The sequence below is a fragment of the Malaya genurostris genome, chromosome 3, assembly GCF_030247185.1.
Source record: "Malaya genurostris strain Urasoe2022 chromosome 3, Malgen_1.1, whole genome shotgun sequence".
NCBI classification, from domain to species: Eukaryota; Metazoa; Arthropoda; class Insecta; order Diptera; family Culicidae; genus Malaya; species Malaya genurostris.
Genome location: NC_080572.1, coordinates 215,891,550 through 215,907,114, shown reverse-complemented (window position 1 = coordinate 215,907,114; position 15,565 = coordinate 215,891,550). Strand labels below are relative to the sequence as shown.

General features: G+C 35.8%; 1 protein-coding gene across 4 annotated transcripts in view; it reads left to right on the top strand.

Annotated features, from left to right (window-relative positions):
* The window catches only part of LOC131435706 (transient receptor potential cation channel subfamily A member 1), a 48,423-nt gene that overhangs the window by 9,128 nt on the left and 23,730 nt on the right, over positions 1 to 15,565 (top strand). For 2 of the 4 annotated variants that reach the window (XM_058603861.1, XM_058603860.1), the window contains exon 2: positions 6,276 to 6,664. The exons of the other annotated variants lie outside the window; for them this stretch is intronic. In XM_058603861.1, coding sequence (XP_058459844.1) covers positions 6,512 to 6,664 — 153 coding nt within the window. In that variant the 5' untranslated portion in view covers positions 6,276 to 6,511. The remainder of the gene's footprint in view (positions 1 to 6,275; positions 6,665 to 15,565) is intronic. 4 annotated transcript variants of the gene reach the window in all.

Here is a 15,565-nt window from a genome sequence, read left to right as displayed (position 1 = left end):
GCAAAGTAATAATGATTTCAGTGAATCAAACATTTTTTAGACGAACATCATTTTGAATATAATATCCACCAAATGACAAACCTTGAAAATTTTATGTCAATTTTTGCATTCTAGTAATTTCCGAGTTTTTTTAATATAAAATACAGAGACATGGAGAAAAACATGTTTCAATCAACCTAGTGGTGTGATGATGCCTATCTCATATGGCTTGTATTCTCAACAATGCTACTGTGGTATTCTTGAAAAAAAAACTGCTCATTCAATAGAAACAGGGAAATTTGTTTGGATGTAAACTGGCGTAGCCTAAAAAATCGAAAGAGTTTCGAGCCAATATTACAAGAATTTTTTCTCAGTTTTTTGCTGTATCGATCAAAATGACGGTTTGAAAATTTAAAAACACACATCTTCCTGTAGTTTCGGATTTTCTTTTATTTAGGACATTTGTTTGTGAAAGTCAGTTGATCCATTTTGGAGAAAAAGAAGTGAGCTCCATTTAAAAGATATTTAATTTATTACTGCTGCCCCGGTACTGCTTTCTGGGGACCCGTGTAGTCGAAGTCAGTTCGTATGGCCTGCAATTTACATGACTTATACATTGGAATAGTTTGAGTACAATTCAGAAAAAAAAATCCCTATCTTACACCAAATTTAGAAACTTTGTGAAGAATCGTCATTTGTTCTAAGTTTGAGTAAATCGGTTGAGCCATCTCGGGAAAAAGGTGACTGAGTTCCGTTTTGGAGGCTTTATTCACTATTTCGGGTACATCCGGAACCGGATTGCTGGGACTGGTACAGCCGAAATAGGTTCGTATGACAGTCTGCTAAATCCAATTTGTTTGACTATTTGATATATCATTAAAACATGATTTCAAGTGATATCCAAGCACACTTCTCATAAAATAATTTCATCTATGTCAACCATCATTTCAAAATCATCCAAATATTCTAAAATTTATTGCAAAGTAACAACGATTTGTGAATCAAAATCGTTTTCAGATGAACAATATTTTGGATATATTATATCTACTGTCCACCAAAAGACAAACCTTGAAAATTTTATATCACTTTTTGCGTTCTTGACGATTTTTTTCGATATAAAATACAGAGGCATAAGAAAAAAACCTGGGGTGGAATCATGTAAGGTGATAAGTGACTATCACCCCCTGGTGATAACGAGGTGATCACCAGAATGTTTGGAATCACCGAAGGTGATCACTTTTACTATCACCATCACCGGTGATTGAGCCAACTTCACCCCATTTATCACCTGTCAAGAAACGTCAATTTTTCAGGAGTAAAATATGAATGTGGCGTATACCCATATAATAATTTAAAATCTAAAGTTTTATTCCTTTAGTTTTCAATTTTTTTCATTAATTCGAGTATCGGATCGAAGAGTAACGTTGAAAAAAATTACCTGCGCACAAACAAATAAAAAAAATCACTTGTTGGTTTAATTTAGCGCCGATTTTTATTTTTCAATGGAAATCAATGTCACAGTCAGTTCTTTGGGATGAATCTGCTAGCTTTGAAATGACACGAATTGTTAGATCTTCTAGATGTTTCGCAACGGATGGCATTCCTCTCGAATGAGAAAGATCCGTTAAATAATTTTGTGTATAGTTTTCATTCACTTTACGATTACGGCATTTCACAGAGCTTTCGAATGCTAGTTCCATTTTGGAAATTTGACTCACCGGTACTACGAATATCCACTATGATTAGCAACTAATATTGCTTTATTTAGTTCAACTTTTAAGAAGAAAATTAAGAACGCAGCTTAATCTTTTTTACTCGTTCAGTTGAACGAGACTGATATGTCGCTCACTAAGTCACGATCATTTAATCCTACTGAAAATGTTAGCATAGATTTTTTATGTTGTTACGTTATGTGCAACAGGAGATGTCTACATTCATAAACTTATCACTTTTCCAGAAAGCAATTTATCTTTGACTTTACGAATACCCCAATGATATTCCTTCAAATAATAATTATAACATAAATGAATTGATTTAATTGATAAATACTACCGTTCATTCTATGAATTCTTTAAACTATATAAACTAAGTTACTTTTCATTTTGGTATTTAATTCTGACACAATATCAGTACGAATTTTATTAAAAAATTATCCTCTCCGACCAATATTGGTAGGTTGTTTATATCAGTGGCTTGAAATTCACCTAACGGACAATAATTTATAAAGCCACTTCTCAAAAAATCAAATCACTACTGAAAGTGATAACTAAATTGCTATCACCTCCATTTTGACATGAAGGTGATTAAATCGCGGTGACTATCACCTTACGTGATGCCAACGTTTGATAGTGATGTTAGCCTCTCAGCAGTGGTGACAGAACTTGGTGATTATCACCTTACATGATTCCAAATTTTCAAAAGTGATAATCACTTGGTGATAATCACCTTACATGATTCCACCCCTGTTTTAATCCTCCTAGTGGTGTGATGATGTTACCGGGCCACTGTTCAAAAGTCGGTTTTCCCTGTTCACTGTCAAAACAAGATTATTTTCCATACCAATGAGATTGAACAAAATATTGAACCGTGATCCACCGAGAATAGGAAGAATATTAAATTGGTGGAGTAAAGGTTTGATTAGTGTTGAAGTGCTCAATTACATTACAGAGATAAGATTGAAATTTGAACCACACTGGGCATGCACAGCTTGAACACATAGAAAATTCTGGGGTGGAATCATGTAAGGTGATAAGTGACTATCACCTCCTGGTGATAACGAGGTGATCACCAGAATGTTTGGAATCACCGAAGGTGATCACTTTTACTATCACCATCACCGGTGATTGAGCCAACTTCACTCCATTTATCACCTGTCAAGAAACGTCAATTTTTCAGGAGTAAAATATGAATGTGGCGTATACCGTTGATATTAGGAGGAGTAACATATGAAAGTGGCGTATACCCATATAATATTTTAAAATCTAAAGTTTTATTCCTTTAGTTTTCAATTTTTTTCATTATTTCGAGTCATGTTTATCAATGATGATTTGTATGGATCGAAGAGTAACGTTGAAAAAAATTACCTGCGCACAAACAAATAAAAAAAATCACTTGTTGGTTTAATTTAGCGCCGATTTTTATTTTTCAATGGAAATCAATGTCACAGTCAATTCTTTGGGATAAATTTGCTAGCTTTGAAATGACACGAATTGTTAGATCTTCTTGATGTTTCACAACGGATGGCATTCCTCTCGAGTGAGAAAGATCCGTTAAATAATTTCTTGTATAGTTTTCATTCACTTTACGATTATGGCATTTCACAGAGCTTTCAAATGCTACCTCCATTTTGGAAATTTCACCCACCGGTACTACGAATATCCACTATGATTAGCAGCAACTAATTGTCCAAAAATATTGCCTTATTTAGTTCAACTCACAAGAAGAAAATTAAGAACGCAGTTTAATCTTTTTTACTCGTTCAGTTGAACGAGACTGATATGTCGCTTACTAAGTCACGGCCATCTAATTCTACTGAAAATGTTAGCATAGATTTTTTTATGTTACGTTATGTGCAACAGGAGATGTCTACATTCATAAACTTATCACTTTTCCAGAAAGCAATTTATCTTTGACTTTACGAATACCCCAATGATATTCCTACAAATAATAATTATTACATAAATGAATTGATTTAATTGATAAATACTACCGTTCATTCTATGAATTCTTTAAACTATATAAACTAAGTTACTTTTCATTTTGGTATTTCATTCTGACACAATATCAGTACGAATTTTATTAAAAAAATATCCTCTCCGACCAATATTGGTAGGTTTTTTATATCAGTGGCTTGAAATTCACCTAACGGACAATAATTTATAAAGCCACTTCTCAAAAAATCAAATCACTACTGAAAGTGATAACTAAATTGCTATCACCTCCATTTTGACATGAAGGTGATTAAATCGCGGTGACTATCACCTTACGTGATGCCAACGTTTGATAGTGATGTTAGCCTCTCAGCAGTGGTGACAGAACTTGGTGATTATCACCTTACATGATTCCAAATTTTCAAAAGTGATAATCACTTGGTGATAATCACCTTACATGATTCCACCCCTGTTCAATCGGGATCGCTTCCTAGTTGCACTTTATCACATCCATAACAGTTCAATTGGAAGAACGGTTTTCCAGGTAGTAATTTGCGAGTTGAGGGCCGTCTCTGAGTTTTTTTTCCGTGAGCTTTAATTTTTTTTTATCATTTATCAGATTTTTGCCTTTCTCTTTAAGAAAGGCTTTACAATCACTGTGAAAACGGACGTTTGAACCGAGGCCCGGACGGCCGAATGTCATATACCATTTGACTCAGCTCGACGAACTGAGCAAAAGTGTGTGTGTGTGTGTATGTATGTGTGTATGTGACAAATAATGTCACTTGATTTTCGCAGAGACTTTCACAAATTCGGATTCAAATGAAAGGTCTTACGGTCCCATAGATCGCTATTGAATTTTATCCCAATCCGACTTTCGGTTCCGGAATAACAGGCTGATATGCACCAAAAACATGAAGAAAGTTACTCACTTTTCTCTGAAATGGGGCGACCGATTTTGATCAAACTTCAAATGAAAGGTATTATGGTCCCATAGATCGCTATTGAATTTTATCTCCGGGTCCGGTTCGGGAATTTAATCTGGTTCCGGAATTACAAGGCAATATGTGCAAATCTATGAGATAATGCGCCCTCAATTTTATCGGAAATTTCTTAACTGATTTTTACAAACTAGGATGCAAAGACTTTTTAGTCTTGAATGTCTTTAGAAAGTCCCCGAGAAGTAGATCCAAATCCGACTTTCAGTTCCGGTATTACACCACAATAAGTGAAAATTTCTCAATTTCATAAGTTTTTTTTTCAAAAGTGAGGGCGAGACGAGATGCAAATTTACTAGTAATTTCATCTTGGTGTTTAACAGCTTTTAAAAAAGTTTTTGAATATAACTTAAACTAAAAAGCTATATTTGACTACTCAGAAAATCTGCTTAGCTTCAGAAAAGCTAAAAAATAATTCTCTCGTCCCTTGGTGCAGGCTGTGAATCATTTTGAAATCGTAGTTGTACTGTACTGATTTATAGGTAAACCTTTTGAAGAGAACCTTCTGAGTTGTGCTTCATCACATCCAGAGTAATTTCATAAACAAATAAAACAGTTTTTAGAATAAGTTAAAAAATAACATTAAATGAAGCGGAAATACCAGTAAAAACATAACTTTGTTACTTTATTGCATGGGACCTGTTAACTTATTCTTTTTTTATTTAATAATTTAATTTTGAAGGCACACTGCTTAAGCTCTGAAATTTCGAAGGCATTTTTTAATTTTAATTAAGTATTTACTTAAAACTAGGATAATTTGAATAATTACGGTGATGTCGCATTGCGTAATGATAAACTTCTCCTGCCTCCAGGTTATGGTTGGAAATGGTTGGTAGATTGGAATTTATTCCAGTGACACTGGTACCTATCGATGATAGTCGCATCCTTTTGTCCATGTGGGTTCGCCGGAAACACTCCCGAATCACGAAAACACGGCGGGTGGCCCGCATGCTGGTCATTGTCAAGAGCGGCCCATCAACTTGTTCTTGGCTTGGATAAGATGATTCCTTCAGTGGTGAAAAATACTTTTGTGGTACTATTTGTAAAGTAGAGAATCAACTCCAGGTAGAATCGCTAGTGACAATCGACTTTCCTATTCCATTTGAAATCACTTATATGATAAAGAAATTTCGAGTGACGATCAAGCGCAAATCCCGAACGAATTGTTGAATTCTTTTACGCAATCTAAACGTATATTTTAAAACTTTAAATTCGAGTGAATTCTTTTGAACAAAGTATAAAAAATCAACAATTCTCTGAAAATGCTACTTAAAGTGGCAATAACCTGTCATTAGAAGTCGAAGTTTTCATTTAAGATGAATTATCCTGCTTTCAGTTTTTTGTGATTTTTATTCGTTCCATTTATCGTCACTTTAAACTCATTACTAACACAATGCATGTCTAACCTATATGTGCGACTATTTAATTCGTACTATTCATAAGTCCTCCTCGATAGTCCAGAAAATCAGTTATGCAAATACAGTTCTTCGGAAAAGAAAAGTAAGAACACGTTGAACAACGTGACCATGTCGTAGTTATACAATAAAGAAATCAAAGCTTCTCGTCGTCGCAGTGTTGAGCAAATACACCATCAATTAATTAGTTCCAATTACATGTTAATTGATTTTCTGGTCCTTCTTGTGTGTAGCTTAGGAAACAGATTATTGAACGCCGGTCAGTGATCCACGTGAAATGACTGTTCACCAGAAATAAATTAAGTGTTCGTCAATATTACCATGGCAGTCGAACGTGTTGAGGATTTCATCAGAAGCGTGAAAATCTGACGCCAAGGTCAATATCGTCAATTACCAAGTGAAGTTTTACCATCTAAATAAATGCGCTCAATTTCCCAAGCAGAAGACTAACTGACAGTTAACACTCACCATGTATGACCAAAAGCGCTTGAAACATGTGCTTCCCAAGTGCTCACGATGGCGTGGACTTAGCATCGCATCACCACTAAGGATACCAGCGAACTGGAGTCGGGTATTGCGCTTTCAACCGAGCACAAGAACCAACCCCGAGCTAATACTACAGGTTGTATAGTTGTAAAAATTTAGATTATTACTTTAAGATCTATGCGTATACTGGAACAAAATGTTCATCCTGCTCTGCTACAAATATCTGCAATATTATTATTTTTGTTATTACTGTTCTAAACGTTGAATCCACTTATAATATATCAATTCTCATTTTCACTAATAATAAAACTCGTATTAGAATTTGTGTCTCAAATTGCTTAACAAAAAGTCATTATGCTTTTTTATCTGAATGATTTATTAATTACCTGGAGAAGAACTACTTATGGTTCCCGCCGTCCTCCAACTTTCCAGACTTTCATTGACTATTGAAATACATTTCTGCTACCAGCAAAAGTCTACGTAATCATTTCAATGTTAAAGAAAATAGTGCAAAATTTGTTATCATATTAGACAACAAATCAACGTAAGAAGCATACTCGAAAAGACTGTTCGCCTTTATTTCAAAACATGTTATGTGCATACACTACTTCTGCAGCTATTCCATTCTTTCTTTCCATATGTCATTTGCCTATCTGTGCGCACAGCAAAGAATGGCTATGAAATTCGCTCTGAAAACGGTTTCTTTAGTTTCTTGGCATCGAGATCTATGCCTTGTTTATAGACCTACGGTAAAGAGTGAGGGAAAGGATAGACAATGGTGTCGGGATTTAAAAACTGGACAGCCAAATATTCAGCGAAGTGGTTGGCTCAGTATGTTTCCCTAGTGGACCAATATCTGATTTAATCGACGGTAAACGATTACTACTATGGTTGATGAATTTTCTCACCTTGAACGTACTGCTGTCTATAGAATAGTCTCGCAGTTGAAAACTTTTTCAACTCGCCGGCAGCGCCGAGGAATGAAGGAAGCTATTGGAAGGTTTGTAGGAAACAACATTTGTTAATTCTACATTTACTTTTCACTTCGTCTTCGACTTGTCAGAGCGAAACAGTTTATGTTCAACTATTATATCGCGTAGCAGTTCAACATAAACCGCTAAGTAAATAAAAAGTTTCTGCTTTTAGATTTGCACCGTTCAATATCTTACCTGACGTACTGACAAACAACTAAAGGGTGATTTTTTAAGAGCTTGAGAACTTTTTTAAACAATAAAACGCATAAAATTTGCAAAATCTCATCGGTTCTTTATTTTAAACGTTAGATTGGTACATGACATTTACTTTTTGAAGATAATTTCATTTAAATGTTGACCGCGGCTGCGTCTTAGGTGGTCCATTCGGAAAGTCCAATTTTGGGCAACTTTTTCGAGCATTTCGGCCGGAATAGCCCGAATTTCTTCGGAAATGTTGTCTTCCAAAGCTGGAATAGTTACTGGCTTATTTCTGTAGACTTTAGACTTGACGTAGCCCCACAAAAAATAGTCTAAAGGCGTCAAATCGCATGATCTTGGTGGCCAACTTACCGGTCCATTTCTTGAGATGAATTGTTCTCCGAAGTTTTCCCTCAAAATGGCCATAGAATCGCGAGCTGTGTGGCATGTAGCGCCATCTTGTTGAAACCACATGTCTACCAAGTTCAGTTCTTCCATTTTTGGCAACAAAAAGTTTGTTAGCATCGAACGATAGCGATCGCCATTCACTGTAACGTTGCGTCCAACAGCATCTTTGAAAAAATACGGTCCAATGATTCCACCAGCGTACAAACCACACCAAACAGTGCATTTTTCGGGATGCATGGGCAGTTCTTGAACGGCTTCTGGTTGCTCTTCACTCCAAATGCGGCAATTTTGCTTATTTACGTAGCCATTCAACCAGAAATGAGCCTCATCGCTGAACAAAATTTGTCGATAAAAAAGCGGATTTTCCGAATGGACCACCTAAGACGCAGCCGCGGTCAACATTTAAATGAAATTATCTTCAAAAAGTAAATGTCATGTACCAATCTAACGTTTAAAATAAAGAACCGATGAGATTTTGCAAATTTTATGCGTTTTATTGTTTAAAAAAGTTCTCAAGCTCTTAAAAAATCACCCTTTAGTTCCGACATATAGTCATCAGGAGTTAACCAATTTTCGTGCTTGAAGCATATAACCATTATCATATACTTTACGTCTTCGATACGTCTGTAAGGACAACTTTAAGCCTGCTTAGTGGTTTATATTGAGCTGCTAAGTAGCATAGCAACATAAACTGATAAAACAGATTTAGATTTATTTTTCGTAGGAATGAGTAACAGCCTTATTAACTCAGCTCGTGTCGTCAGTTGACAAATTGAAAATACAAAATCGTAAAACTTGTTTCATGTAATTAATAGACATAATAAATACATTCGGTCGTAAAACACTTCCCAGTGACATAGCGAGGTAATTAACAAGGGAGTCAATCACTACATTGTTAGGAACTGTCTTTTGTGTTATATCAACAAAACAGTCTTCATGCTACTTGTGTGCTACTAATCATAAGTCAAGGGGCAAGTCACTTTAAACTCTGGACTAACTCAGACAAATAAATGATTTTCATACCAATAACTAATATTATTTTATTTGGAATAAAAATTAATATATCAAAAATAATAATTAAATCTGCATGAGAGAATAGCAATAAAGTATCAAATTTTGTCACTGTAATGGATTTGACATTACAATGACAGAATTTGCTTCTTTATTGTTATTCTTTCATGCAGATTTATAATATTTATAGTAGAAGACAAATTTCTAAGGGAATTGTTCTTCTAACATTCAGAATAGAATAATATAAAAACCTGTTTTAATCTACCTATTGGTGTAATGATGCCTTTCTCATATGAGCAATTCCAGGAATAAATAGACGAAAAAGTGACAAAATCAAAATCGACCTTCTCCGATTTGGATAAAACTTTGCACATGGCTTCAGTATGGAAAAGTTTTGAACCGATTGAGAGGTCAATCCGACTCACGACTGATTTTTAAAAAGGGCGTATGTGTTTTTGCATTTCAGAAAAAATGCCTTTTTCAAATCGTTGTAACTCGGACACCGTTCATCGTACACAAATGGCGTTCAGGAAGAAGTTGTAAAGAATCGAGTACTCATACAATTTTCAAAAACTTAAAACCTTAAACATAATTAAGAATTATTCATGTGCATGTAATAATTGTAGATATAGCAAACAAATGAACAATTCATGGAAATATAAAAAATGCTGTTATAAATAAATATCCAAGTATCTCAAGAACAGCTACTTTTAGAAGAAAGGATATCTTGAACAAATTTATTGCCTTTAACCTGTAGAATAATATTCTACTGTTTAAATGATTATCTTTCAACGAGAACTTGAAATTTCGAATATATCTGTAAATTGTTTTAGCTGTAACTTCTTCATTTTTCAAAAGTCACGGATGGGATAGCCATCAATCTGTAGGTTTTAATAACAGCTTTACAATAAAAATTATCAAAAAAAATTAAAACCATGATTTTTTTCAACTTTTTCAGATTATTTTGTAATTATTGTGAAAAAAATCAAAAAATTTTTTCAGTGTATATTTTTTTAGAGTGTCCAATCGATTCCCTACAACTTCTTCCTGAACGCCATTTTTGTACAATTAACGGTTTCTGAGTTACAACGATTTGAAAAAGGCAACTTTTGTGAAATGCAAAAATACATACGCCCTTTTTAAAAATCAGTCGTGAGTCGGATTGACCTCTCAATCGATTAAAAAATTATGGTTTGCATACTGAAGGCATGTGCAAAGTTTTATCCAAATCGGAGAAGGTCGAGTCTGATGATCTGCTAAGCATTTCTTTAATTGCTCATATCAATCATACTATTATATATTATACTGTGGTATTCTACAAAATAATTTTCTTCGATTCTTGAAAGAATAATCGAATTTAGAATGCCACCTACTAATAATAACTACTGGAGTAGTTTCGAGGCCAATTTAGAAAATTGTTTAGGTTTTTGTTTCGCCCCTTTAAGTGATGATATAAAATTTTCAACACACTTAACCCTATAACTCCAGAAACGGAATTCGGATTCGGATGAAATACAGGAATTCTGTATGGGACCACGAGACCTTTTATTTTAATTTCAGTATGTGGAAATCAGTCGAAACATCGCTGAGAAAAGTGAATGAAATTCATTTTGGAATATATGACCACTATTAACGGTGCTTCCGTCCCGGGTTGGCGGTTCAATGCATAGGACGCTGGTCTTACAAGCCAGTTGTCGTACGTTCGAGCCCCGACCTGGAAGGATTCTTAGTGTCAGTAGGATCCATAGTACTAGCCATGCAATGATTCTGTACACTAAGAATCGGTCTGTTGAAACAGAAATGCCAAATTCCACAAAAGGAATGTAATGCCAAGACTTTGCTTATTAACGGTGCTTCCGGAACCGGAAACCAAGAGCAGGATAGCCGGAATCGGTTTACTTAGCTGCCTGCTGACAATGACCATCGATTTGTGTAGTTTTGAGTCCAGTTTAGAAAACTTTTCACGGTTATATTTTTCGTCGCTTCAAGTGACGGTGTACAACATTCAACGCACTTTACCCTATAACTCCGGAACCGGAAGTCGAATCCGGATGAAATTCAGGAATTCCGTATGGGACAACGAAACAAATCATCTAAGCTTGTGGAAATCAGTCAAACCATCGCCGAGAAAATGTGAGCGAGATCCATTTGGGAGAATATGGGACCCAGGATAACCGAAATCAGTTTGTTTGGCCGTCTACTGATAATGGCGATCGATTGAAATAGAGTTGAGTTTAGAAATTTTTCCACGATTTTTGTTTCGCCCATATAACATAAGTGATGATATGAGGAGTACAACTTTGCTTCCGCCGTTTTTTTCCAAAATTAAAAGCTTTATTGCGAAAAAGTGCTTACAGATGTATTATTCATAGTTTTGTTCGTCGCTAGCGACAACTTTCTCCCATCTTTCCGGAAATTTTCGGATGCCGGCTCGAAAAAAGGAGTCCTTTTTTGACGCTATCCATGAAGCAATTCATTTTTCCAATTCTTCGAAGGATTGAAAATGTTGATCTGCCAGGCCGTGTGCCATCGAACGGAATAGGTGGAAGTCAGAAGGGGCGACATCTGGGGAATACGGCGGGTGGGGCAGGGCTTCCCATTTCAGCGTTTCCAGGTACTTTTTGACCACTTTTGCGACGTGAGGCCGAGCATTGTCGTGTTGGAGAATGACTTTGCCATGTCGCTCTTGATACTGTGGCCACTTTTCTTTAAGCTCGCGACTAAGGCGCATCAGTTGCGTTCGGTAGCGATCTCCTGTGATGGTTTCACCCGGTTTTAAGAGCTCGTAGTAAATTGTTATTCATCTTTGAAGGTTTTTTCTCTTCCACCATCATGTTTGTCTTCGACATCGAAAACACCATTTTAAAAACGTTGAAACCACTTCCGACACGTTCTTTTACTCAGAGCAGTATCACCGTAAGTTTCTGAGAGCATTCGATGTGCTTCAGCTGTTTTTTTTCGAATTGTAACAGAAAAGTAAACCGCAAATGGCGAGAATTGGGCACATAAACAGACATTTTCGAGCGTGATTAATACGAAAACAAGAACAACTGTCACTGAAACGGCGATAACAATTCATTAGGCCCTGTACACACTCACTTCAAAGGCATTATCATCTATGTATTTTGACCAGCCTCAACCGGTACAGCCACCTATCGGAAAACGTCGGAAGCAAAGCTGTACACCTGATATAAAATTTTTGTGCATCGTATTTCATCAATAACAAAATGATACATACTAACTAATATTGATGTTAAACAGATATTATACTATTTATTGATTCCTTTCATGAAATATCAAGAAAATTTCAAAAAACAAGTCATGATATGATGGTAAATTTGCTAGTTCTGCTTAGTCCATCGTAAACTTTTCTAGTTCTATGCAATCCCTTCTAAACTTTTTCAAACCCGCGCAATTCTTCCTGAATTTGCTCACCTTGCTTGCTCTCACACAATCTCTACTAAACTTCTCTAATTCCGCTAAATAACGAGGTAAACAGATAGGAAAAATGACAAGCGAATGCAACTATGAAATGAAAACCGCGAAGATGTTATAGCAAAGACGGGACTTTAACCCGTAGCTAGTTCCTAACCGGGGAAATTATTTTACCAATTAAACTACCCTACAAATGGAAAATTGCCGAATTCACTAGAAGAAGCAAGCATGCTTCGCTTCACTTGGCCGCCACGGCATTCAATTACACCCAAACCTCCATTTACGAACACTTTTTATACGTTACCTCTTTTTACGTAACTCTTTTTACGAACCAAATCCCAAATAACATAATCTTTTTTTACAAACCAAGTCCCAAATAAAGTAAACTTTTTTTACGAACCTACTTCGTAAAAAAAAAGGTTTTGGTATACATCGAAGGCGATTTCCGGTCATTTATTTTCCATAGAAACTACTACAATATGGGTATTTTTGAAACGAGTTCAAAGAGTAGATTCCGGAAAATGATGTTTGAGGTGGTTCTGAAATATCAAGAAACCGGAAGTCGCCATCTTGAATTTCTGAACCACCTCATACGTCGTTTTTCGATATCTACTCATCAATCCCGTTCCGAAAATACCCATATTGTTAGGAAGCCGCCATCTTGGATTCGAAACGAGCGCAAACTTCATTTTTTTGCACTTACTCTTCACATCCGTTTCGAAAATAGTTATATGATGGGCGGTTTCTACATTCATTACACAAAACTTTTTTTACGAACCAAATCCCAAATAACGTAAACTTTTTTTACGAACTACCTCTTTTTACTAACCCCCGTTCAGTTCGTAAATTGAGGTTTCGGTGTATAGTCATGCGGTAACATAGTTGCATTCGCTTGTCATTTTTTAATCTGATTTTTTTTAAATGATTATTAAAGACTGTCCCAGAAAGTATGGACGCACTTTGATTTCGCTGTAAATAATTCACAGGTGTTAGATATTCGAATTTTTTTCGATATACTGATAATATCAGACTACAACAACAGAATATTATTCTCAACATTTGCTACTTAGTCATTGTAGACTAGCTGGCGCAACTTCTTGCGAACGTTCCTCATTAAATTCCGTACAGACTTCGAATCGAAGTTGTGGGCAATTTGGTAGATTCATGTCTTTTGGGACGAAAGTGGCATTTTTGGTAGTATACCATTCTACCGTTGATTTCGAGTAGTGGCAAGAAGCAAGATCTGACCAGAAGACAACAGGATCCTTGTGGCTTCGAATCATGGGTAGAAGTCGTTTTTGTAAACATTCCTTGATGTATATTTCGGTGATGAAGGGTTTCGAAATCTTACCGCAGTTACAAATTGCTTGCAAGACCATAGCTTTCTTACCAAATTTTTCGACTTCAATCGATGTCTCGGACTGGTTTAACATTTGCCCTTCTCGCACCGTATAATATTGTGGTCCCGGCAAGGATTTGTAATCGAGTTTCAAGTAGGTTTAGTCGTCCATGATTATGCAGTTCAAATTTCCAGCAAGAATCGTATTGTAAGCTTTCGAACCCTCGGACTGATCGATGCGTTTTGGTTGTTTCTGCTTCTTATAGGTTCGAAGATTCAAACGTTCTGTAGTACGAAGAACATTTGACTTCGAAGTGCCCCCTTTTTTGGCCACATCCCAAACTGAAACCTCCTTCTTTTTACTCGAACGCCTTCAGTATACGTTTATCCAACTGAGGGTTAGCAGGACCTTTTTTTCGACCCGTTTTCGGTTTATCCTCAAAAATGTTATCCTCACCGAACTTCCTGATTGTATTTCGCACAACTGCACAAGTTGTTAGAGAAGAGTGTAAACAACAGGACGCAGCCATAAAAATTGACAGATTCTGAACGATTGCGAAATGGCAGCGGTTTTTGGTTGCGTCCATACTTTCTGGGACAGTCTTTATTTTGTATTATAGTCATATATTTGTCTCCGACTTAAAACTTTCTGGTCATTCGCCGATAACCAGAAAAACTTTGTTTGTCATCTAATTTCTTACATTTAAACTTAAATGACAAAATAACTCAACTACTTAAAATTAAAGTGTAATTAACTATACGATTCAAACTATGTAAAATTTAACAACATTTTATTCTTTTAATCGCAATTTAGCCATAGCAATAAACTACACCATGTGACAAGGACGATTCCGGATTGTTCATCTATGAATAAATAATTCGATCGCAATTACGAAGCAGATTCTGTGATAAGATAATAATTGTTCAGTCAATAAATGTTCATCAGTCGCATAATTTCGAACCGGCGTGCTGTAGGTTGACAACGATTATAGAAAAATGGGGATAATACTAAAAAAAAATATCTAACGAAATGAGAAAAATTTATTCTGCGATTTTAGTATTTTAATTTATTTTCTGTGTATGCTGCCTGCTGTTCCGAAAAACTTCACAGCCGGTTCTTAACGAATCGAAGTCAGTTACATATTAACAGCATCCTACTGACAGTGAAAAAATTTAAACTGTGGGTCAAACATACGGCAACTGGCTTGCTAACTATTATCTTATCCTCTGCCATTGATCCAATTAGTACTGAAAAATTCAAATCGAACATGTGCAACCTTACTGTTGGGATGCTCATTCTCAATGTTTTCTAGCCACGCTACTCTGCATTATTGATAATTGGCGAGGCACCCACTTAAATAGCCTTAACAAACATCAAACAACAACTCGTTTGTCAATAGCAAATTGCTCTCGGCAGACTGATGACTTTCATCAAATAAATGTGGATGTAACTAGTTCTCGTGGTCACAGTGTGATATCAAATATTTCGGCTATTCATAACAGTTTCACGTGTGTAGCTGAGCACATCTGGAACCATAGAAACTATAGAAAATATGAACAAACGTGTTGCTTGGACTGACATGATTCAAACGAAAACTGTATTAGTTATTCAGATCATTCTCGTAAGTGATAAATGTGGTGTAAATCAAGATGAATGACAAATTTGCAGTTG